This window comes from Octodon degus, unplaced genomic scaffold (assembly GCF_000260255.1).
Source record: "Octodon degus isolate 3935 unplaced genomic scaffold, OctDeg1.0 scaffold00031, whole genome shotgun sequence".
Taxonomy (NCBI): domain Eukaryota; kingdom Metazoa; phylum Chordata; class Mammalia; order Rodentia; family Octodontidae; genus Octodon; species Octodon degus.
Genome location: NW_004524607.1, coordinates 474,264 through 497,415, shown reverse-complemented (window position 1 = coordinate 497,415; position 23,152 = coordinate 474,264). Strand labels below are relative to the sequence as shown.

The following is a 23,152-nucleotide window of genomic DNA, read 5'->3' as shown; positions in this document are numbered from 1 at the left end:
CTGGCCTGGAACTCACAGAAATCTTCCTGCCTTACTCTCCCAGATCCCAGCTGTGCCCCACCACACTCAGATAAACTTGTACTTTGTACGTACATAGTTACATAAATATTGTAGTGCTAACTCCTTTGTGCCAGTGCAGAATTGCAGTCTAATAGTTGCAAATATAAACAATGGAAATAAATTATATTTCCTTAAGCGTTATCTCAGAGATTCTTGAGTTATTTAAGCTAAGTTTTATGTAGGCCATTGCCAGAAAAATAGAGGATAATATTAAGGTAATTAAAAACTTATTACCAGTGGCTGTGACTCATCCACATGGCTGACACTGACAAAGGTTCTACAATCTGAGGTACAGGATCTCAGGATAAATCCTGAGGGGATTTCACTGACCTTATCAGACCCAAAAGCTACAACTCTTGTTGCATAGGTCCTGCTTTACCTTGGTCTTAACCATCCAGCAGAAAAGTATAAAAATGAAATATAAGAAGTAAAACCATGCTGTTATGTTGAGCTGTAGGGGACTCAGGTCAACAATTTCTGACATTACCAGTGAAGCAGAAGACCCAATACTATTATGGGCTACTGGACTCTTTTAGAATATTTTGCTGAGTTTACATACCTATAATATTCAAATAACGGAACTTAACAAAAAAAGAGGATACAGATGAATGTCCATTTTGTATCTGTGTATTCAGAGTGGTTAGGACAGATATATAGTTACATTCTCTTAATGAATAGAGTGACTTGTTCTAATGGTGTTTGTAAATAGGGTATCATGTCTGCATCTTATACAGCAATTAACCACTAGGAAGAATGTATGCAATGTGTTAATTATTGAAACTGTCCTACCAGTTTGATTTGAAACTGTCTCATTGCTATTTGTTTATCAATAAAATTATGAGGGAAAAAAACTTATTACTTAGATAAGCATATGTGAAAATATGAGTAGTTCTTTTTCTTTGGTTGAAATACAAATTGTACCATCTGTCCGTCATGAACTGTACTAAACCTTAGTTGATTTTCTGTTTTATTGTTAATTTAAGGATAAACAACCTTGTAGGGGCCGGGGAGATGGCTCAGTAGAATAAGTGCTTGCCTGGCAAGCTTAAGGGCCTGAGTTCAATTCCTGGTTCCACTAAAAATAAAAAATAAATAAATAAAATAAATAAATAAATAAACAACCTTGTAGACCCTGTACTGAATATATATATTTTTTTAAATCAACACAAGAATTAACAATGTGCTGTGCTGGCCCCATCTCCAACACACTGAGCTGGCCACTGAGACCAGGCATGGTGGCAAATGCCTGTTATCCCAGCACTGGGGAGGCTGAAAACAGGAGGATCACTGTGGGTTTGAGCTTCATAGTTGAGACCCTGTACCAAATACATAAAAAAAATTAACAATGCATTGTGATAAATAGGATATAACATTTTAAAGTTACTATTTACAAACAGCAACTTTAAAATTGTTATCATTTTATCACAGGCATTGGAATAATAGGGTAATATCTGAGACATTATTATTGAATTTATGATATCAAAAAACCTCGAGCTCAGAAATGTTGTAACCATACTGTGTACTCATTTTGTCTTGTCCTAATGTTTGTAAGATATGATGTCAAAAAATCTGAACAGTGCTATTGGGTTGTAATATACTGTAATTTTGAAATCAACTTTAGGAGTCTTTGCCTTACCGCAGATGATGAAACTTTGTAGGCCCTTACTTATTTTTCATAATAATATCAAACTGAAAAGTTTTCAGACAATTCAAGATGACTTGCTCTTGTAATTTGAATTGCTTTTGTGTTTGTTTGTTTGTTTGTTTGTTTCTGAAGTATCTTTCTGTGTACCACCAGAGTGGTCTTTTTCTGTCCAAGAGGGATATGGAGAGAGCGATGTGGAGTAAAGCATGTGACTTTTTTCAGCATTCTCCTTTAGCACGCTCTAATGTGATACCCTTCTATGTATTCCATATTACAAGCTTTGGAGCTGTTTCTTAGCTTGCACACTAGAATATTTCACAAAATGCCCAATATCTCAATTTCTGAGAAGTGCATCAGTGTACTGTGCTGTGTTGCAGCAGAGAGGAGCAGTCTGCCATAAGCAGTCCATCCATCCACCCTCCTCTGCTGACTTCCACCCTATTGGATTCTCTGGAGAAAGTAGCTGCTTCTCTCTGGCCATCTCACTTGGTACCAACACCCTACCTACTCTCCCCAATGCTTTGGGTCCTCACAGTCTTTTATCTGGAGCCAGTAGGCTTGTGTTGCCTGACACATCACTCTGAGTGCCTCCAGCCCATGGCTCTCTTTTGCCTGTGATAATGCAGAATAAACTGATCTTACAATGAGTGATTGGTGTAGCAGAAATTACCCTAAAAATTTTAATAGCAAATTATTTTGATTTGTCCCAGAAGTTCTCAATTTGATTATAATACAATGAAAAATACTTTTTTTTTTTTTTTTTTGGCGGAACCGGGGATTGAACTCAGGCCCTTGCGCTTGCCAGGGAAGCACTTACTCCACTGAGCCATCTCCCCGGCCCCAAAATAAATGTAATGCTAAAATTTGTATTACTGTTTATAAAAAGACAAAGGTATCTTCTAATAAAGCCATCATGGAGTGTTAGGGAGGAGCAGCAGGCACTAGATGAGAGGGTTGGAGCTCCTGGTGTTTCTTCCTGTCTGTCAGCTGGAGCTGGAGCATGTGGCCTGCTTGAATGAGGCATCTTACTTTGTGTAGAACATCAGACACCTGCAGGAAGTGTCAGTGTTCTGGTGGAAACACGTTTCCTGACATTAACCCATTGATCAGTTACTGAATCAAGTATAGGATGCCTGGGTGTCTGCAGTTCAGGTGAAATGAACAGCAGGTTTTAGTCATCAAGAGATGAACTTGCCTCATGTGTGCCAAGCCCTGGGGCTCAGTGCCCACTACTGTGATCAGGGAGCCAGCCAGTCAGTAATCGATGTTTAGATAACCTTTAATCTTTTCGAGACCTTTACTCTGTTGAAACTCTTGAAGGTGTTAGTTCATAGATTCCCTGAATGAAAGCTGACCCACTGCAAGTGATCCTGCTGCTGTTTAGCTGTGGGTCCAAAACATAAGTGTATGGTCTGTCTGGCTCTCCCATTCCTAAAGGAGATCTTAATGTAGGCACCTCTTCCTTTACACCTCGTTGCCATCTGCCAGGCTTCAGCAAACTTTGTTCTTCTCTTACTTTTCTGCTTTGGGCCATGTATGGGAACAACGTGGGATCTGAGACTTCCCTGGTCTGATTCTCTTACGGCAGAGACAAGTCTAGAGAATTTTTATGTCCAGCACACATGAAATATGTTAATGTTGGCACTATCAAACCCAAAATAAAAGGATATAAATCCACCTGCTGGGACAGCCCTGTGCTGCTTGTCACTCCTGTGTTGATTCATGCTGCTCAAAACAGGGCGGAAACAAAAAGCCATTCTTCTCGTGAGGTCGTGGAACAGCTCTGAGGGGCTGTAACACCACAGCAGCATCCTGATTCCAAGCCAGCCAATACATTTTGGTAGTTATCTCAACTCAAAATAAGTCTTGTAAAATTTATGGCAAGAACAGTTAATAAATAATTTAAGATATAGTACAATATAAAGGAACAACGATCTTAAAGCAGCTTTTTACATTTTAAAATATTTCAAGTATTTTTAAGTGATCTGTGTAAAATATGGGGAATCATTGTATATTTTCTCTCTGCTCAGAAATATTTATAAACCTAAATATTAACATAAATTATCTTTTTCTTAAATGCTCAAGTCCTATAATATAGTGTAGTAGTTGCCTGTAACTTCTAGAATCCTATCATATACTTTATTTTTTGAACTATGTTAGTTAAAATATTTATGGGATCAGGGGTTGCTATGTTGCCTAGGCTTCCTTCAAGCTCTCGGGCTCTGCCTCAGCCTTCCCAGTATTTGGGACTCCAAATACAAGGCCTATATCCCAATTACAAACTAACTGAATCTTTTACACATATGCATGCCTGGTACTGGGGATTGAACCCAGGGCCTTGCATTGAGCCCAATTTTTGTTTTCAGACAGGGTCTAACTAAATTGCTGAATTGCCTGGGCTGGGCTTGAGGTTGCCATACTCCTGTCTCAGCTTCTCCAACTTCTGGAACTGTAGGCATGTGCCACAAAGGACAGTTGGAAAACGAAATTGTAAGCAAGATTCTTAGAAGAAATAACTCTTACCACAGAGTTCACGTATTCTTTCTTCAGTTCTAGGATCCTGTTTTGACTAATGGATTGTTAAACAGTTGAGCAGGGGGGCGGTGTTAGTAGAGCTTGTACCCAGTGCCCTTGCACTGAGCTATGTCTCCAGACCACTTTGTGAGACAGTCTCATGAAGTTGCCCAGTCTGGACATGAACTCGGGAATCCTCCAGCCTTAGCCTCCCAGAGTGCTGGGATTGAAGGTAAATGCCACCACACCCAGTTTAAATGCATTTTTATAATATATAATGAAAATAAAATAAAACTGCATATTTATAAAGCTAATAGGAAACAAGCGAAAATATTTATTTTCAAATAGAAAAAGTAGGCAATTTTATTTTCATTTTTATATATTTTCTGTAATTTTAGTAACAAGTGTAAACTATTGGTCTATCCTGAAAAAATATATTTTCTAAGGAAGTAAATTACTGTCCTTTTCTGGACACTTTTATTTTTACACGTGTGGGGCTCCTTACAGAGCCTCGCAGATGGTAAGCAAGCACACTTGCACAGCTGTTTCCAGCTTCTACAACATGGTTGTGTGTCTTGTCGTCTAGGTAGAAGCTACTGATGTGCTGTCTCGTGTATGAATGGATTGATTTGGGGACTTGGATTTTCAAGTAGTACCTCAACCTTCTGTCCACTCAAGCAAGATACCTTCTGCTTGGTATTAAAATAACCTGGAGAAAGAATAATTAAAAGTAATTTTTTTTTTTTTTTTTTTTTGCCTTTTAGATGCCAGAATTCCAGAAAAGTTCAGTTCGCATCAAGAACCCCACAAGAGTAGAAGAAATTATCTGTGGTCTTATCAAAGGAGGAGCTGCCAAACTTCAGGTGACTAATTATCAAGAAGCCAACATTAGGAAGGTTTTATTCTTAATGTTCAGGCAGACCTGTCATCTCCTATTGAGATAATCTTAATAAGCAAATTTAAGTAGGCAGTTTTTGCCTGTAAAAAAAAAAAAAATCTAAAATCTAAAATACTTACCTAAGGTTAGCTTAAAATACACAATACATTTGTGTTAGAAATGCAAACACAAATTTGTTGGGTTTGGTGCTGAAGGTTGAATCCAGGTTCTTGTGTATTCTGAATAACCCCTCTACTACTGGGCTACACCCCAGTTCCCAGCTTTTCTTTATTATTAGCTAATGTCATGCACAAGTATTTAACCATTTTAAGAATAAGAATTAAAAATATAATTTTAAGTTGATCTTCCATATTTTAACTGCCACTGTTAAAATATAAACTTCATTAGGAAATACTTGTATTTTCTAATTTTTTTTTTCTGTATTTAGGACAGGGTCTACAGGGTCTCACTGTATAAATTGGACACCTAGTGATTCTCCTGTTTTCAGCCTCCCAAGTGCTGGGATTATAGGCATGTGCCACCACATCCAGTCTCAATCCCCTTCTCAGTGCACCCCTTGAGTGGGGCCAGCATGGCATGCTGGGGATCAAACCCCAGCCACTGCGCTCTGCCTCAGCAGGCACTTTAGTCCACTGAGCTATCGTGCCAGCCCTCTTAATTCTTTTTTTAAAGAAGCATTTTAAATGTAAATTATACTGACAGTATGAATATTGAGCAACGCATGTTTTTAACACATCTGTAAATGTGATGGTACACTGCAGAAGACAGAGGCTGGAGGATTGTAAGTTTGAGCCCAGCCTGGCCAACTTAATGACAGTCCTTGGCTCAAAATGGATCAGTGGGTGGGTTAGTGGGTGAGTAGGTGGATGCATGGGTGGGTGGGTAGGTGGGTGGGTGGGTGGATAGATGGACAAGCAGGCTGGCAGGAAGCTGGGGATGTACATCATTGTGAAGGCCCTTGTTTGAATCCCTACTACTGAAGAAAAAAAAAAAAATTAGCTCCGTCTCTTTAAGTTTTAAGAGCTAGTAAACTATTTTCATGTGTTCATTAGTATTTCCCTTAAATAAGCAAGTTAAATCTCATATGTAAAGCATAACTAAGAACTTCATATCGTTTTATTTCATCCAGTGCATTTTTGTACATTGACTACATTGGCCAAAGTTTTCATAGTGTTTTATCTCTAGAAAAAAGGATAACAAGGTCACCAACTGTTAAAAATTCCTACACTGATATTCAGATTTTATTTGGTGACAAAAGATGGGGAGATAACTCAGTAGAAGGGCCTGAGTTCAATCCCCAGTTCTGCAAAAAAAAAAAAAATAATAATAAAAAAATAAATAAATAAAAAAATAAAGAGATGTAACGTATTTGGTGACAAAGATGAGTAATTAAGAGAGCACCTGTAGTTAAGGGCACTCCCCAGACTGTGTGTGGACAGCAGCCAAAGACTCAGGATGAACTGGTGTCCTGGAGTGGGACTGAGGCCACACCTGGCCTGAGCCTCTAGGACGCAGTACCCTGTGTTTGGGAGCCACAGAAATGTCGGCCTGGAATCTGTGGTACGTAATGCCTTTCTCTTTCTTACAGATCATCACTGACTTTGATATGACACTAAGTAGATTTTCCTACAAAGGGAAAAGATGCCCCACATGTCATAGTAAGTCTGATGCTCTTTAAAAAGTACTTTAAAGTAATGATAAGTACTTAAGTATTTTAAGATCCATTTTGCCTATTAGGGATTTTAAAATTCCTTTTGGTTGTCAGAAGTGAGGAGAACTCACTTTTTGTAACTATATTTTGAAGATTGTTTTTCCTGTGCTTATATAAAAGACTATTTTCATATATAGTTTTGATAGCAAAGAGAGACTTCAAAATATTTCACACATTATTCAAGGTGTTGTTGTTATGGTTTGATCTTTTTGAGATAGGCTGTCACTGTGCAGTTCAGGCTGGCCCTCAGCTCGCTTCATAGTCCAGGATGGTCTAGAACTCGCAGTGATTCTCCTGCCTCAGCCTCTCGAGTGCTGAGTATTTAAGAATTATTTAAATTAGTTCTGTTGTTTGGTTTTGCTTTTTTTTTTCTAAACAGAATCTCATTTTGTACCTCAGGCTGACCTTGAATTCATGGCAGTCCTGCCTCAGCTTCCTCAGTGCTGGGATTGTAGGTGTGTATCCCCACGCCCAGCTTCAAACTGGTTTTAAACTGCATTAATGTAAAGAAAAAGCATTTGCCAAATACTCTTGGCTGAGGATTTAGCTCAGTGGCAGAGCTCACGCATAGCATGCAGAAGGCCCTATATTCAATCCCCAGGTCAAAAATGCACGCATAGAGTTTTCTAGGAGTTTTATCACTTATTAAAAAGAAGCTATTAAATAAACTACAATTTAAATTGTGTTGCTAGATTTTCTTACAGTTGGTAATCAAACCCAGGCACAGTGTACCACAAAGCCATGTCCCCCATCCCTTTCTGTTTTTCTTTTTGAGACAGCATCCCACTAAGCTGCCCATGTTAGACTCACACTTGTGGTCCTTCTGCCTCAGTCTCCCAAGATGCCTGGATTACAGGTATATGTCACCACAGCTGGCTGTATTGCTACTTTAATATTTCTGTATTTATTTTCCAAGTTGGTAGTGACATTTTTAATAATATTTAACCCCACAAGGAAACCATGATATGTCTTCTTGCTTACTGCTAGTATATGTGTAAAAAAAATTCTAAAACACTTCACACAGTAGCAGTGGTATAAATTCTGTTCTACCCACAGAGCAGCAGCTGTAACCATTGTGAATGGGTGATAGCTATGGAGCTTTTCATTTTGTTTGTAATACTGGGAATTAATTCAGGGCCAAATACATGCTAGCATGGTTTTTAATTCATGAAAAGTATGAACTGCAATATGAAATAAATAGTTTAAAATTACAGATTTGGTTTGGTCCCTTTTCTAATGGATAATGCACAACACTTTAAGATTAAAAAGGGGCCTGGGGATATAGCTCAGTGGTACAGCTCCTGCTGGACAAGTGCAAGGTCTGAGTTCAATTCCCAGTACAAAAAAATAAAAATAAATACTGAAAGGAAATCTACATATTAGTAATTTATTTACTTAAGACCTTGTACTTGTGAGGCAGGTGCTATACTACTGAGCTATATTCCCAGCCTTGGTAATTTATTTTTGAACAGTAAAATTGTGCGGGTTTTCTTCTCTTTTGTAGAAGCCTGTTTTCTGTATTTTCACATTGTTTATTGCTTTATCAGAGTGACATACACTGTACTTTAATCATAGTATTCTGGGAAGTTGAGGCAGGAGAATCCCAAGTTTGACCTCAGTCTGGCCAACTCAGTGGCTTAGTTTGTATCTAAAAATTACAAATAATTTGAAAAATTTGTAATGTGACTCCTTATGAAGGTCTTGGGTTCAATCCTCAGTAATTTAATTAAAAATTAATTTAATGATTTTATTTAATTTAAAATTTTAAAAAGAAGGAAAGATGTGGAGCTAGGCATTACACATGACTAGTCTCAGTACACTGGGAAGCTGAGTGAGGCAGGAAGGTGGATCATCAGGAGTTCAAGGCCAGCATGAGCGACTTAAATTAACTTAGTGAGGCTTAAATTAACTTATTACAGGATAATAATATCCTGTAATACAAGTAAAAACCCAGTGTAGTGGCACATGTATATAATTCCAGCCCTCGGGATTATTGGCAATTCAAGGCCAGCCTGGGATAAATAGTTCAAAGGCAGCCTGAACTACATACTGAGACCCACGTCTCAAAAAAGGGAAACAATAAGTAAAAATGCAATGAAAAAGACTGGGGAATGTAGTCAGTGCAAAGGCCCAGGATTCAGTCCCCAGTACTAGTCCCACCACACACCTCAAAAGAAATAATGTACTTCAAAGATACCGTTACCAGGTTTTATGATGCTACAGTCTCCCAGAGGTGGTTGTTGTAGCTCAAAAATCAGATGACAACGAGGCAAGTCCAAAAGTTAAAAGAAGCGCTTTATTTTAGCTGGTACCCAGCGGCGGTCTCTATGCAGGGTGCAAAGAGGCGCGCTGAGCATTGACAAGGGGTCAGTATTTAAGCTTGAAAACCGCAAAAACAGGGAAGAGGTGGAGAGGAAGAAGTGGCAGGGGCATTAGTTCATTAGGTGGTCCCATTGGGTGGGGTGCTGAAATCAATCATGGGGTACAGCGGGTCATTAGTTCATGGGGTGGTCCTGTTGGGTGGGGGTGCTGAGTTGGCAGTCACATAGAGTTCATTGAGATAAAGTTTGGGGAACAGATATAAGACTTGAGTCACAGGGGTGAGGAGTTGGGAGGGGTAGGTGCATACAGAACAAGAACACCACGAGGTTAGAAGGGCAATAAAATGGAGTCAGTTTTGACAGGGTATAACAGTGGTTTTGGTTCTGAACAAAGAGTTGGTCAAAACAAGCATAAACTGGTGAAGTTTTTACCTTTATTAAAGGTAGGAAAAGAAACAGACTTTGCAGAATGAGTTTGGAGCAAGTGAAAGTTAGGAAAAAGTACTCTCCAAGATGAGGGCAGGCCACTGTGAGAGGACACAGGCTAATGTCAGGCCTGGGTCATCCTATGGAAAAACTGCTCTTTGAGAAGTCTGCATGGGGCTGTGGAGCTGTTCTGCATGTGTCCTGGGACTGTGTGATTAATAGGTCATTCCTACTTCCCCAGCCAGTGTTTTGTTTTGTTTTGTTTTGTTTTGTTTTGTTTTGTTTTGTTTTGTTTTGTTGTAACATGTATTTGGTACAGGGTCTTACTGCACAGCTCAGACTCGTGGAGATCCTCCCGTTTGCAGCCTCCCTAGCACTGGGATTACAGGCATGTGCCACCATACCCAGATTTGGTGCTGCCCGATCCCTGCGCTTGCCTAAGCAGGCACGTAGTCTGCTGAGCTATCTCGCCAGCCTTAAATCTTTTTTTTTTCCCCCTGCACTGGGGTCTGAACACTGGACCCTTGTGCTTGCCAGGCAGGCACTTATACTGCTGAGCTGTATCCCCAGCCCCCCAGCCAGTTCTGCCAGGCCCTGTCTCCTGCTTTGGTACATTTCTTGCTTTAATTTAATTAAAAAAGGAAGGTGAACCTAGCAGTGTTTGAAGACCTTTAATTGTTTGGATCAATGATGCGTGTAAGGATTCTCAAAATCTCAGATTTTAAAACTCTTAGCTTCCACAGCAGTGCTAGGTGAATGAAACCATTGAGATCAAAAGATGTTCGGCTTTCGTTTTGGGGTTTGATTTTTTTTCACTGGTTTGGTTTGGTGTGTGTTTGCTTTTGGTTGGTTCGTTTGTGAGACAAGGTCTCACTGTGCAGTTTAGGCTGGGCTTAAACTCACTGGGTAGCCCACACTGGCCTCCAGCCTGCAGAGATCCTCCTTTCTCAGCCCCCTAAGTGCTGGGATTACAGGCATGTGCCGCTCTGTCCAAGTGGAGACCAAAAGCTTTAATAACTGAGGTTGTTGACGTGGCATATAAAATGAAAAGTACCCAGATATTCCTGATGGTGGTGGCATCGATCACAGTATTTTCTTTTAATGCCTCTTTGCTTTCTCACTAGATGTCATTGATAACTGTAAGCTGGTTACAGATGAATGTCGAAAAAAGGTAAGCACTACCAGGAACACAGTCAGTCTCTGTTGCCTGAGAATTGCATCAGGTTTGTTCACACAAAACAAAATGCTATATTTTGTTTTACTGTATGGTACTGGGAATTGAACCCAGGCCTTTATATGCCTAGGTGCGCGTGCCCTACTACTGAGCCATCTCCTCAGTCCTGTTGTTATTTTGAGACAGGGTCTCAGTAAGTTGCTCAGGCTGGCTGAAATTTACTTTTCTCCTACTTCAGCCTTAAGAGTAGCTAGGATTATATACCACCATGCCTTGCTATTCATCTTTACTGGATTTTTAAGGAAAAATTAACAGTACTTTTCAAACCAACTATCTTAGTTACTTTCTTGTTGCTGGACAAAGTACCTGACACCACAGGCTAACAGAGGAAAGGTGGTTTCAGTCTGTTGGCTGGCTCCCAAAACAGGGTGGCACAGTGACAGGCAGCAGAGCCTCCAGGGAGGAGGAATAGACGTACACTGCCTTCTGGGCAAGGCGCCCAGTGCTCCAGCTCTCCCACCAGACTTCACCTCCCAGTGTCACATCCGGCTATAAACACATCAGAGAACTAAGGCAGTATGACACACCCACTGCCCAGTCTCTTCCCAAAAGCCCACTGAGAGCACATGAGGCCTTGGGGGACCTAACACCAGCAAACCTTAGATTTAAAACTTGAATGATTAGTAAAATGTTTTAACATATTACATGAAAATTAAAACAAAAGTACATTCATTTATTTATTTATTTTGCTCCCCTTTGATCAGGAAATCATTAGAGTATTTTGATGGAGTGTCTCTGTTTAAACCTAATAAGAGCCATAGGGTGAATCAATTTTAATACTTTCATGTGAGAACTAAAGTTGTTTTGAATGGTAGTCTGATGAATAGTTCTTAGTAGATTTAAGTGGTGCACCACCCAATTTATTCTTCACTTAGAAAGCACTTCATAGAAAACATGTTTATATTATTTTGCTTTCTATAAAACAAAGCAGATTAGTAACAAGATTGTAACCTTCATGATGAAGTCCTGTTTCTCTCTAGCTACTGCAGCTGAAGGAACAGTATTATGCTATTGAAGTGGACCCTGTGCTTACTGTGGAGGAGAAGTTCCCTTATATGGTAGAATGGTAAGTGCTGGGACCTGAAAAGCAAGTGCAGCTGTTAGCCTTGCACGATGGTACACACCTGTATCCCAGCCCTTGGGAGGCTGAGGCAGGAAGATCGCTGCAAGTTTGAGACCATCCTGGGCTGCTAAGTTAGCCAGTCTGAATTGCATAGTGAGACCTTGCCCCTAAACAAAAGACAAACTTGACCTTTTTAAATATGGGTAAGATGTGGTTTAATGTACAAAAAAAAAAAAAAAAAAATTAGGGTTATAATTGACTCTGAATTCAGTTTGTCCCGGCTGCTGAGACCTTTAATGTATGTTGCGTTCATCATAGTGCAGCCTTCCCAGCAAGTCCCAGTTTGAGTGTGGTGTTGGGCTCTAGGAGAAAACTACCATCACAGACTCTGACTAACAGAACTAGAGCCATCCACCTGAGCCATCTCATTTTAAGAGCATTTCATGGAGTAAAATGTGGTTTGAGTGAGGCAAGGACATATAGGTTAGTGGCAGACCACTTGCCTAGATGTTTCAGATTCCAGGTGAGATCCTCAGTTCTATGTTTACAAAAAAAATACCTTGTATGTGTAGGGGGGAGGGTGCCAGATAGCTCAGTTGTTTAAAGCGCCTCTTGTGCTAATGCAATCAGGCACATAGGACCTCGGTTCGATTCCCAGCTCCAGAAGCTACAGCAGACCTGCCCTTAAGGCAGCATGAGTAGCCAAAAAAAAAACCCAAAAAGGTGCCTTGCTTTGAGAAGCAGCTGGGGTGTGTGTGTGTGTGTGTGTGTGTCTTTTGGGGACAAGTTTTTGCTATGCATTTGAGGCTGGCCTTAAACTCCCTTTCTAGCCCAGGCTAACCTCAAACTCAAAGCAACCCTCCTGTTTCAGCCTCCCGCTTGTTGAGATTACAGGTATGCACTACCACACCCAGCCTGACTACAGCTTTAAAATCTGAAGAGACTGGAAGTATTTGTCTTCATCATCCTTATGATTTTAAATTTAAAAAGAGACTTTCTTATGCTCTTCTAGAGGTGGAACTGGACCTGGGAGTTGCAGCACACACCTATGACCCCAGCACTGGAGATGCTGAGGCAGGGAATTGCTGCAGGTTCAAAGCCAGCCTAGGCTATAATAATGAGCCCTTGTCACACTCCCCCACCCACCCCCCAAAAAAACTGGAACTAGATTTGAAAAGGTTAAGAATGGTTTCTCCTTAATAAAAGAAAGGACTGTCTGAGAGTTAGGATTGTCTAGCAGTGAAAGAAGCCTCCTTGGAGAATGAGCTCACTGGCTGATAGGAAGCTCTCAGGCTGAGAGGAAGATCGGCTGGAAGTACTGAGGGGTAGTTTGGGCTCTCTGGGGAGGGGTAAGAGAGACATTCTAGAGGCCCTCATGCTAGGATGCTGTAATTGTAGGTGTTCTTACATAATTACAAAGCAGCCTCATCCGTACACACCAAGGACTCTTGCTCACTAGGAAGCATCTTGATACTTTTCAGGAAAATTTAATCTGCAAACAAATGAAAAAAAGACCCTGTGCAGTCAGAAGTTATTGCACTGCCTCAGTGAATTGAGTTCTTAGACTAAGCAAAGGCTTACATTCTGTGTCCTTCTATTACCATATTAACTAAGCTAAGGCTGGGTTTGGGAGAACCATAAAATGCTGTAAAAATATGCACACGAGGCCATGCAGGAGGTGCGCAGCTATAACCTGAGCGCCCTGGAAGGCCGAGGCAGAAGGACTGCAAGTTGCAGCCCAGCCTGGGTAATTTAATGAGATCCTACCTCAAACTAAAAACGGCTCGGGACGCTGTTCAGTCAAACACCCTGGGTTCAATCCCCAGTGCTACCAAAAATAAATAAATAAATAGCGTATCACATTTTGAGATACATTTGGGATAGGCATTCATGAGGAACAGAAGTCACTGAACACTATGTGATAAAGACAAGTGTCTTAATGTATTTTTCCCTCTTTGGTCAAAATTCCAGGTACACAAGGTCACATGGTTTGCTCGTTGAGCAGCGTATACCAAAAGCTAAACTCAAGGAAATTGTGGCAGAATCTGACGTGATGCTCAAGTAAGTCTCTTGGGTACTTTTGTTGTTGTCAACAGAAGTGCACTATGAAAAATCTACTCACTATGTTTTTACTAAAATAAAGTTCCATTAAAATATTCACTATATGCCATCTGTTGCAAAATGAAGAGTGATGATGTGTGAGATTCAGTGTTGATGACCAGAGCCTTAGAAGCGTTAAGTACTAATTTGTATTTCCTTTCTCCAGATTAAAAAATTCAAGACTAACTTACAAATTTATCCAACCAAGACCATTTTGAAATTCTTTAGCAAAATACTTTCAAAAGAACTAATTATGAAAGGAATGTTTACAGATCAAGTTAAAAAGGATATAAATTTATGTATTGTTTATAAATTTGTGAATCTACTGAATTCTCAGACTTCTTTGAAAACTTTCTGGGAAAGGTACACAAATATTTGCAATGCATGAAATGTATTAGAAGCTTTTGTTTTCAGTACTATTTTCCACATCATAAAATTATCAACTTGTTATTAAAGAACTGCAGGGATGCTAATCTTTTTCATGGTGCTGGGCATTAAAGTCAGAGGCTTCCCTTGTAGCTCTCTGCCACTAAGCTACACCCTAGCCTACCTGCCTGACATTTGGATGCTATTTTTTAAGGTACTTACTTCTAAAGAGAAAAGAAAAAAAACCTTTCAGAAACAATACTTTGAGTATTTTATTCATATATAGTGACAGCCTCATTTAAAAGAAAAAAATATCTTAAAATTTGGGGGAGGGTTCAATCCCTGGTTCCACCAAAAAAAATAAAAAATAAAAATAAAATAAAATAAATTGGCTCTTTAAAAAAAAAATGGGGGGAAGAGAGTGGCCAGAAGTGAAGAGAATACAGCAAAGTCGTGCTGCTTTGCTCTTTTGGAGTGGACAGCAGCCAGCTGGCCATCAGGCAGGGGTTTCCAGCACACCCAAAGTGGCTGACCACTTGCTTTGAATGATATAAACTGGAACTAACAGGCTTGCATAGCCAGGATGAGTCTGCAGACGTCTAGTTAGTGCTATTATAGTTAATTACAGAGAAGGCAGAAGGGCAGTTACTGACACCCATGCCCTTAACAGTACAAGTTTTTAAAGTGACAGTTCACTTAAAACTGTATTAGCAACTGCCCTCCTACGCAGTATTTTGAAATGAGGACATATGTGAGCCATAGAATTCAGTAGAAACATTTTGCTTTTCAGCTTCTAAGTGAAAAGGATATAAACTGTTACTGTTTAACAATTACGTTGTCTCTCTAACTTACAGGGAAGGGTACGAGAATTTCTTTGATAAACTCCAACAGCACAGTATCCCTGTGTTTATATTTTCGGCTGGTATCGGTGATGTTCTAGAGGAAGTTATTCGTCAAGCTGGAGTTTATCATCCAAATGTCAAAGTCGTCTCCAACTTCATGGATTTTGATGAAAATGTAAGAATATCAGGTCATTCCTCAATTGCATTTTTTCCCCCTCGTAGCTCAGGAATTGATTCCAGGCCCTTGCACTGAGCCACATCTCCAAGTTTTTGAGCATCTTGCTGGGTTTGTCTTCCTGGGTTGCCCAGGCTAACTTTGAACTGGTGACACTGCTGCTTCAGCCTCTTAAGTATCTGGAATTGCAGGCATGCACACCACTCAGTGTTCAGTTATTTGTAAAATCTGAAAATATTTTAATCTTGTAAATTTATTTATTGTTTGAAATATGTTCATTAAAGAAGCCAGGTTGGTAGACTTGTCATCTTCATCTCTCATATTACTGCACCTATGGTATTTTTAAGATAATGCACCTTCTTAAACTTTGGTACACAAAGTTATAGACTAATTGCAGTTTATAAGACTTCTATTAATGTAATTTAATGCGGAAGTTCTGAAGATTTAACATGCATTGGTTGAAAAAAAAGTGAGTTAGAACTGACATTATTTAAACAAGTTTCCCTCGTTAAGACAGCATTTTAGCGTGGTGTGATGATTTAAACCTGTAACCCTTGCACTTGGGAGGCTGGGGCAGGAGGATCGAGAGTCCAAGGCCACCAGGGCTAGTGAGTGAGACCATGTTTCAACAAGAGATGCTATATTATAAAATTCATAAAATGAAATACTTTGATTAAGAACAAAGTGAAAAATGAAAGTTGTATCCTCAGTTCATTGAATTTTTCCATTTAAAATAGTCACTAGTTAGTAAGTTACTTCTGAAGCCCTTGCTACCTCCTGTGAATGTGATCAACTTAGATTTAAGTGCTTTGTTTTGTTTTAAGACAAGGTCTCACTGTATAGTACAGGTTGTCTTTAAACTCACTGTATAGCCCAGGCTGGCCTCAAACTTGCAACGATCCTCCTGCTTCAGCCTTCCAAGTGCTGAGGTTACAGCTTGCACCACCAAGCCTGGCTGTAAATTTCTTTTGATAAAATAATAGTGGAACCTAGTAAGAACTGTAAAACAGCAAAGTCTAACAAATGTTGTTTAAAAGATCTCTTACTTTAGAGGGGCTGGAGAGATGGCTCAGTGGTCTAAAGCACCTACTTGGAACAAGCTTGGCAAGGCATCAGGGACTGCGGTTCGATCCCCCAGCACCACATGCCAGCCAGCCCCGCCCCCTGGTGGGCTGAGCTGGCCACACACACACACACACACACACACACCACTCTCTCTCTCTCTCTCTCTCTCTCTCTCTCTCTCTCGTAAATAAAAATAAGAAAAAAAAAATAAAATGTTAAAAAAAAAAAAGATCTCTTACTTTAGAGCATTTCTATTTTTAACAGGGGGTGCTCATAGGATTTAAGGGAGAACTAATTCATGTATTCAACAAACATGATGGTGCCTTGAAGAATACAGACTATTTCAGTCAACTAAAAGACAACAGCAACATAATTCTGCTGGGAGACTCCCAAGGAGACTTGCGAATGGCAGATGGGGTGGCCAATGTTGAACATATTCTGAAAATTGGCTATCTAAATGATCGGGTAAGTACATAAGTCTGAAATTTTCTTTTAAGAAAGAAAAGAAAAAGAAACTTTATAGGTAATTGCCCTATAGGCACATAAGAGCTTTTACACTGTGCTTTGATGCTGATCCGAGAGACACTGAGAAGCACAGGTCCATGCTGCACGTGTGGGTGAGGAGGGTGGACATTGTGCAAGTGGCACCACCTGCTGGCTGCCCCTCCCTGGGGCCATGAGAGTCAGAAAAGTCTCTAGACTGCAGAAGTTCTCAGGACAGAATCACCTCTGGACTGGAGAGAAATCACTTAGGGAAAAAGCTACCATGTGGAAAAATTCTTGGCAATGAGTTATAGTTTAAAGGTTCTCATTTCAGAAGCTTTATGAAATTGAAATGACTTGACTGCTCAACAGATCTAATATAACAGGGGGGTTAATATTGAAATGGCTTGCTTCTCCCCTCTGCATGTTAATTTTTATTGTGTTACTTTGTTCATTAGGTAGATGAGCTATTAGAAAAGTACATGGACGCTTATGATATTGTCTTAGTAAAAGATGAGTCATTGGAAGTGGCCAATTCCATTCTACAGAAGATTCTGTAGCAGGTGTCTGTAGCAGCGCCTCGCTCCTGGACTGCTCAACTCCCTTTCTGCAGAAGACTTTATTTATGATGCATTCTTGGTGGTGAAGTCCTCCCTTTGTGCAGCTGAAGTGTTCAGTCGGACACGGTGCATCCCTCAACTGGTAACTCCGCTCCCACCTCTCAACACACTCCTTACCATGTTTTTTAACCAACTTAAAAAGAAAAAGGAAGAAAGAAATTTTACAGCCAGAATTGGAAAAGTAACTTCCTACTTTTCCAAGGTAAATTTTGTAGTTCCATGGTATCATGCAATTTTTGAGGGTTTTTTTTTTTTTTTTGTAACAAGAAAGTTTGTAGAATTTAAAGTGTTTTATGAAATGGTGAAATAATGTGCATGATTTTAAGTATTGTCATTTTGTAATTTGGGTGGATTGTGCCAGTGTTTCCACCATCTCCCAACATTGTATTAAATTTGGTTATTCAGTCTGAGCAAAATCACTGTTCACCAGAAGCTTGGCAAAAACTGTTGGTATCCACATGTCACTTGCTAATCTACAAAATGTTCTGTTGAAGCACTGATAATAAACATGAAATGAAAACTTTGTTAATTCTGCTGTCAAGACTTATTTAGGCCGGGCATGGCATATGCCTGTAATCTCAGTGCATGGGAGCCTGAGGCAGACAGGAGCCTTGCACGCACCAGGCAAGGCTGGTCTCCACAGGGGACTCTGGCTCAGTGCCCCCACACACACCAAAAAAGACTGTTCAACAAGTACTGTATTTACTACCCTACCTGTTGTTTGTTCCTCTCGCTCTTTCATTTTGTACATGTGAATTATAACATCCTTGTCATAGTGGCTCTTATGTTTATAAATTCAAGCATAAAAAGATACTTGTGGGAGAGGTTTATTCTGCCCTTCAGAACATACCAAGGCTTATGAAAATTATTTCCCCAGTTGAAAATATGGAGGAAAGTAAGTGCTTTATTCTCAAAACATCACAAACAAGCTGAGCAGCGCAGACCCTCACGCAGGAGACTCACCTGCAGCCCTCCGACTCCCTCTCCAGGTCCTCCCCATCCCACAGCAGCCTGCTGGTTCCTTGTGACCTCCGAACTGAAGTCCACACAGCTGGAGCAGATGGCTCTGAACTTTGGCTGTGGATGGGGCTTCTGGCCCAGGAGAGTGACAAAGTGACAGAAAGGAAAAGTCACATGGCCTACAGCACCCATTGTTAGTCTCTGCCATTCGTTCCTTTTACAATAAACAATGAGACAATATATGCACGAGCAGCTGGGCATGCTGGTGCATGCCCCACTAATGCCACTCTGGCAGCAGGAAGATCGCCATGAATTTAAAGATCTTTTTTTTTTTTTTTTTTCTCGGAACTGGGGATTGAACTCAGGCCCTTGTGCTTGCCAGGCATGCACTTATTCTACTGAGCCATCTCCCCAGCCCGATCGCTATGAATTTAAGACCAGCTTAGACTACACAGCGAGCTGAAGGCCAGCCTGCTACAGTGTGAAACTGTCTCAAAAAGCAAGAGTAAAAAATAGAATGGATCCAAATTATCATCAAGTATAGTGAATGTTTAATTTTTTTAATTGGCACTTTGATGCAGCTCTGGGAGTCTTTTGTGTCTTTTGTTACACTTTCGTGGCTGACGATGTCTGAATTGATTCAAAATGTTGATGTTTCACAGTCATTTTGACTTTAGGGAAAAGCAAAAAATTGCATGATTTCAGATCTGGTGCATAAGGTGGACAAGGACACAGTGTCACGTTTTTATGAGCCTGGCTTTTTCTATTGGATGGTCCTCAGTGGCAGTATTCATCATATTTTTTATCTTACCTTGTAAAGACACATGAAGAATTCTAGAACTGCTTCAGAAAGTGGCAAAAGCTATGGTACAAGTGTTTGAATCATGGAAGATTTTGAGGAAGATTCACAGCAATGTCTTACATGACAGATTTTTAAAATTTAAGCATTTTTTATAAATTTTGATTACCTCTGTCCCTTCGGGGCTCAGCCCTCAGCGCAGCATGTGCCTATAGTGCTGTATCTCCAAGGTCCCTGTGCTGTCTCCTGCGACAGGCATGTGACCTGTTACATCTCACGCGTGATGCTACTGATGTTTATAATTTCGTACTCAAGTTCTGGTGTCAGAAGTGTACTGCAGCTGGGCTGGGGAGATAGCTCAGTGATATAAGCGCCTGCCTGGCAAACGCAAGGACCTGGGTTTGATCCCCAGTGCTGCATGCCGTGCCAGCCATGGAACCCTGGGTGTACTGTGTTGGCCACCAAAACCAGCTGGTTGTGCATGCCTATAATCCCAGCACTGGGGAGGCTGAGAGAGGAGGATTACTACAAGTCCAAGCTGCATAGTGAGACCCTGTGCCAAATAAATAAATGATTTTTAAAAAAATTTAAAGTTTACTACAGCTGTTGAAAAATAGGCTGTGGCATCAGACTTCTGGTTTTGTTCATCCCGAGTTTAGCAGGTTTGAACCAGGATGGTTTAGGATTGGGTCTTTTGGGATGATCAGCACTGAAAATAAGTTATTGCACAGTATCCCAATGTGCCCATCTATGAAGTGAGTGTGAGGATTGGATATGCTCCCTCTGCATGCATTTCAAATGTGTCTGAATTTAGAACAGAGGCCAACCATTCAATATTGTTATGTCCATAAAAGTGAACTTCTCCAGATTAAAACACCTGCTTAGGTTTGATCCCTGGCATGCTGTGCGGGCCTCACCCCCAGGGCATGCTGAGATGGCAACTGAGACTGGGCTTGGTGGCACACACCTGTAATCCCAATGCTTGGGAGGCTGAAAACAGGAGGATCATGCAAGTCTGATCTGTGTAGTGAGACCCTGTACTAAATACATTTTTTTTTTTTTTTAAGTGAACTCCACTCCTCCCCTCTAGCCTTTGTCTGGTTGAGTCAGTATAGCAGAAGTGCCTTTTGCAGCTCCTATAAACATTGCTATTGTTTACTAACTACCACATTTGCCATCCAGTGGTTGAATTTTACCATTATTATTGCAGGAAGAGGTACTGGAGATTAGAACTCATGTTCCCACTAGGCAAGTGCTATAGAACTGAGCTGCAGCCCTAATCCTTTTTTGATTATTGAGCTAAGGCCTCATGGTGTAGCCCAGGCTGGGCTCAGGTTCATGCTCTTCCTGCTTCAGCTCCTGAGTGTTGGGATTACAGGTGTGCACCACCACTCCTGCATGGATTTAAGTACTACCTTCTCAGGTAAAGTAGTTTGAAATGCTAGAACAATTTTGACTTAAAAAGGAGAAAAACAATCATTGGTGATACCAACTCTCCAGGGCAATTTCACAAAAAGTCTACATCTCATGGTGTACATAATAGACACCAAAATGAAGATTGCTGACGGTCAGTTTAGGCAGCCTATAAGGCATACATTAAGGAGAGTCACCAAAGAAAAGATGAACATAATCTTGATGACAAATACTGAAACCACTCCATGGTCACCGTGTAATTCAAGCATTATGCAAACTTTCACAGTTAATCTGGTGTTTCAGTAAAAGTTTGACAGATAAAAAGTACTCAAGGCATAAGGGATACACACTTAGAAAAGTCACCTCTGCTAGGCACTGGGTGTGTTGGCACACACCTGTAATCACAGCCACTCAGAAGGCTGAGGCAGGAAGATTGAGTATTGGAGGTTATTCTGGATTACATAGCAAGATACTATCACAAAAAAAACCAACTACATGAAGCATCCACTTGGAGCCAAGGTGTTCTGTGACTGGACCAAGCTTCTAAGTCTCCGTGTCTCATCTGCACTGAGGAGCAGGGGTGAGGACAAAGCAAAGAGCTAGTCACATCAGCTTCTCGAGAAGTTAATGGGCTGGGCTTCCTGCTCTCATGTAGCATCCACTGCTAGTGGAAGACAAGGAAAAAGGAGATAACAAGATATGTGCTGTACAGAAAACCCAGGCAACGGGATGATGGATAGAGGAAGCTCCTCTGAGACAATGCTGGAGTAGAACCCTGAAAGGAGGGAGCAGTGGCCATGTGGGTGGAGGACAGATGTTCCAGCAGAGACCTTGGGGTCACACAGTGTTTATATACAGCTGAGAGGTGGGGTAACAATGATGGGGGATGGGAAGGAGTGAGGTGAGGGTGGTAGCTGCTGGGCCACCCAGGGAAGCGCAGATCGCATGCACTGGGTTCTCTGGCCTCCCTATGGCACAAAGCTCCTACCCTACATGTGGAGAATGAACAGCAGGCAGGGTGAAACAGGAACACCCATTAGGGGCTGTATGGCCACCACGCCAGCAAATATGGGTAGATCTGGGGGACAGCTGTGTTGCATTCACCAGCTGGAAGAGGAGAAGGTGGGTGTCAGGAGACAGGAGAAGAGCAGGAGTCCTCTGGAGGGGTAGGAATGTCCCACCTGGCCACCCAGAGTGACAAGTGTCTGGAGAGCTACAGGAGAGACACTAAACAGCCTGGAGCACAAAGGAGAAATTCAGCAGAAAGTATAAGTTTGGTGTTGTCTGTATGGTGTTAGTTTTCCATTACTCCAGAGAAAACCCGAGACAACCAACTCACAAAGGGGGAGGTTTCATCATGGTTCTGTGTAGAGCATGGTTCTGTCTGACCTTCTGTCAGCCCCATGGCTTTGGGCCTGTGGCAAGGGGGACACAATGATGGGCGCATGTGACAGCAAAGCCACTCACTACATGGCCAGCAAGTGGGAGACAGACTATGCAGGTCTGCTCAGGGCATGGACCCACCCCAGTGACCAGAGGGCCCATAGGCCCTGCCTCCTCCCACCACCTTCCTAACATACAGCAGCACCTGAGATTTAGATGTGGCCAGGGTAAGCTGACCAAACAAAAAGCCTAACGATAATGAGGAGCACACAAAACCAAACACTAGTAAATCACATCTGCAACTAGCCATAAATAATCAAAATCAGTTTGTTATTAAATAAAGAGTCTCCAGATTCCCAAAAGAACCAAGGAAACAGGATGCAAAAGAAGTGGTTTGTTCCTAGAAACTTCAGCTAATAAAGTCACGTATGAGGCAGGGAGCCGCACTTAGCTCTAAGGTCTTGCATTCAGACCAGCTAATGGTGTCTTTTTTAAAGTATTTTGAAAAGCAAAAATTGGTAAACAACCAGAGGTCCGAGTTCATTGGTGTTGGGGCCGGGGAGATAGCTCAGTAGAATAAGCGCTTGCCTGGCAAGCACAAGCTCCTGAGTTCAATCCCCAGTACCACCAAAACGGATGCCTGCAACGTCTTAGTTCAGCGCTTTGTGTCTAGGACCAAAGTTCAGGCTGTCTCAGGCAGAAGCTGGGTGTCACAGAAGCTCCTGCCGTAAGCAGCAGCAATAACGATGAGACAAGGAGCCCAAGGTCTCCACCCTGAATTTGACCTTTGCATGTCCAATCGTGCAAGCCCACCAGACCCTAAATCATGGCCACACACACATACAGCAGATATGCAGTGGCAGCAGAAAGCCTGCCTGCCTGCGTGTCCTGTGTCCCACAAAGCCACAGCTCAGCTGGGCCCTCTGAGCCTCCAGCAGAACAGAAGCACCTGATGGCCTCTTTTCCTGAGTTCTAAGCCTCCCTCTCCTTTCCCTGAAAAACTTCTGGTTCTGCAAACCGTAACCCACCACCATCCAAAGCAGCCCACAAAGACATCCAAACAGGGATGAATAA

At 41.3% G+C, this 23,152-nt stretch overlaps 1 protein-coding gene across 5 annotated transcripts in view; it reads left to right on the top strand.

The window, feature by feature from the left end:
• Positions 1 to 17,659, top strand: part of Nt5c3a (5'-nucleotidase, cytosolic IIIA) — a 51,170-nt gene extending 33,511 nt beyond the window's left edge. For 3 of the 5 annotated variants that reach the window (XM_004629553.2, XM_023713441.1, XM_004629554.2), the window contains 8 exons: positions 4,984 to 5,082; positions 6,706 to 6,775; positions 10,700 to 10,746; positions 11,790 to 11,875; positions 13,844 to 13,933; positions 15,193 to 15,355; positions 16,685 to 16,885; positions 17,362 to 17,659. In XM_004629553.2, coding sequence (XP_004629610.1) covers positions 4,984 to 5,082; positions 6,706 to 6,775; positions 10,700 to 10,746; positions 11,790 to 11,875; positions 13,844 to 13,933; positions 15,193 to 15,355; positions 16,685 to 16,885; positions 17,362 to 17,463 — 858 coding nt within the window. In that variant the 3' untranslated portion in view covers positions 17,464 to 17,659. Of the gene's footprint in view, positions 1 to 4,162; positions 4,196 to 4,805; positions 4,897 to 4,983; positions 5,083 to 6,705; positions 6,776 to 10,699; positions 10,747 to 11,789; positions 11,876 to 13,843; positions 13,934 to 15,192; positions 15,356 to 16,684; positions 16,886 to 17,361 lie in introns of those variants that run through there. The other 2 variants (XM_023713442.1, XM_023713443.1) reach the window with 2 other exon arrangements.
• Positions 17,660 to 23,152: the final 5,493 nt, after the last annotated feature.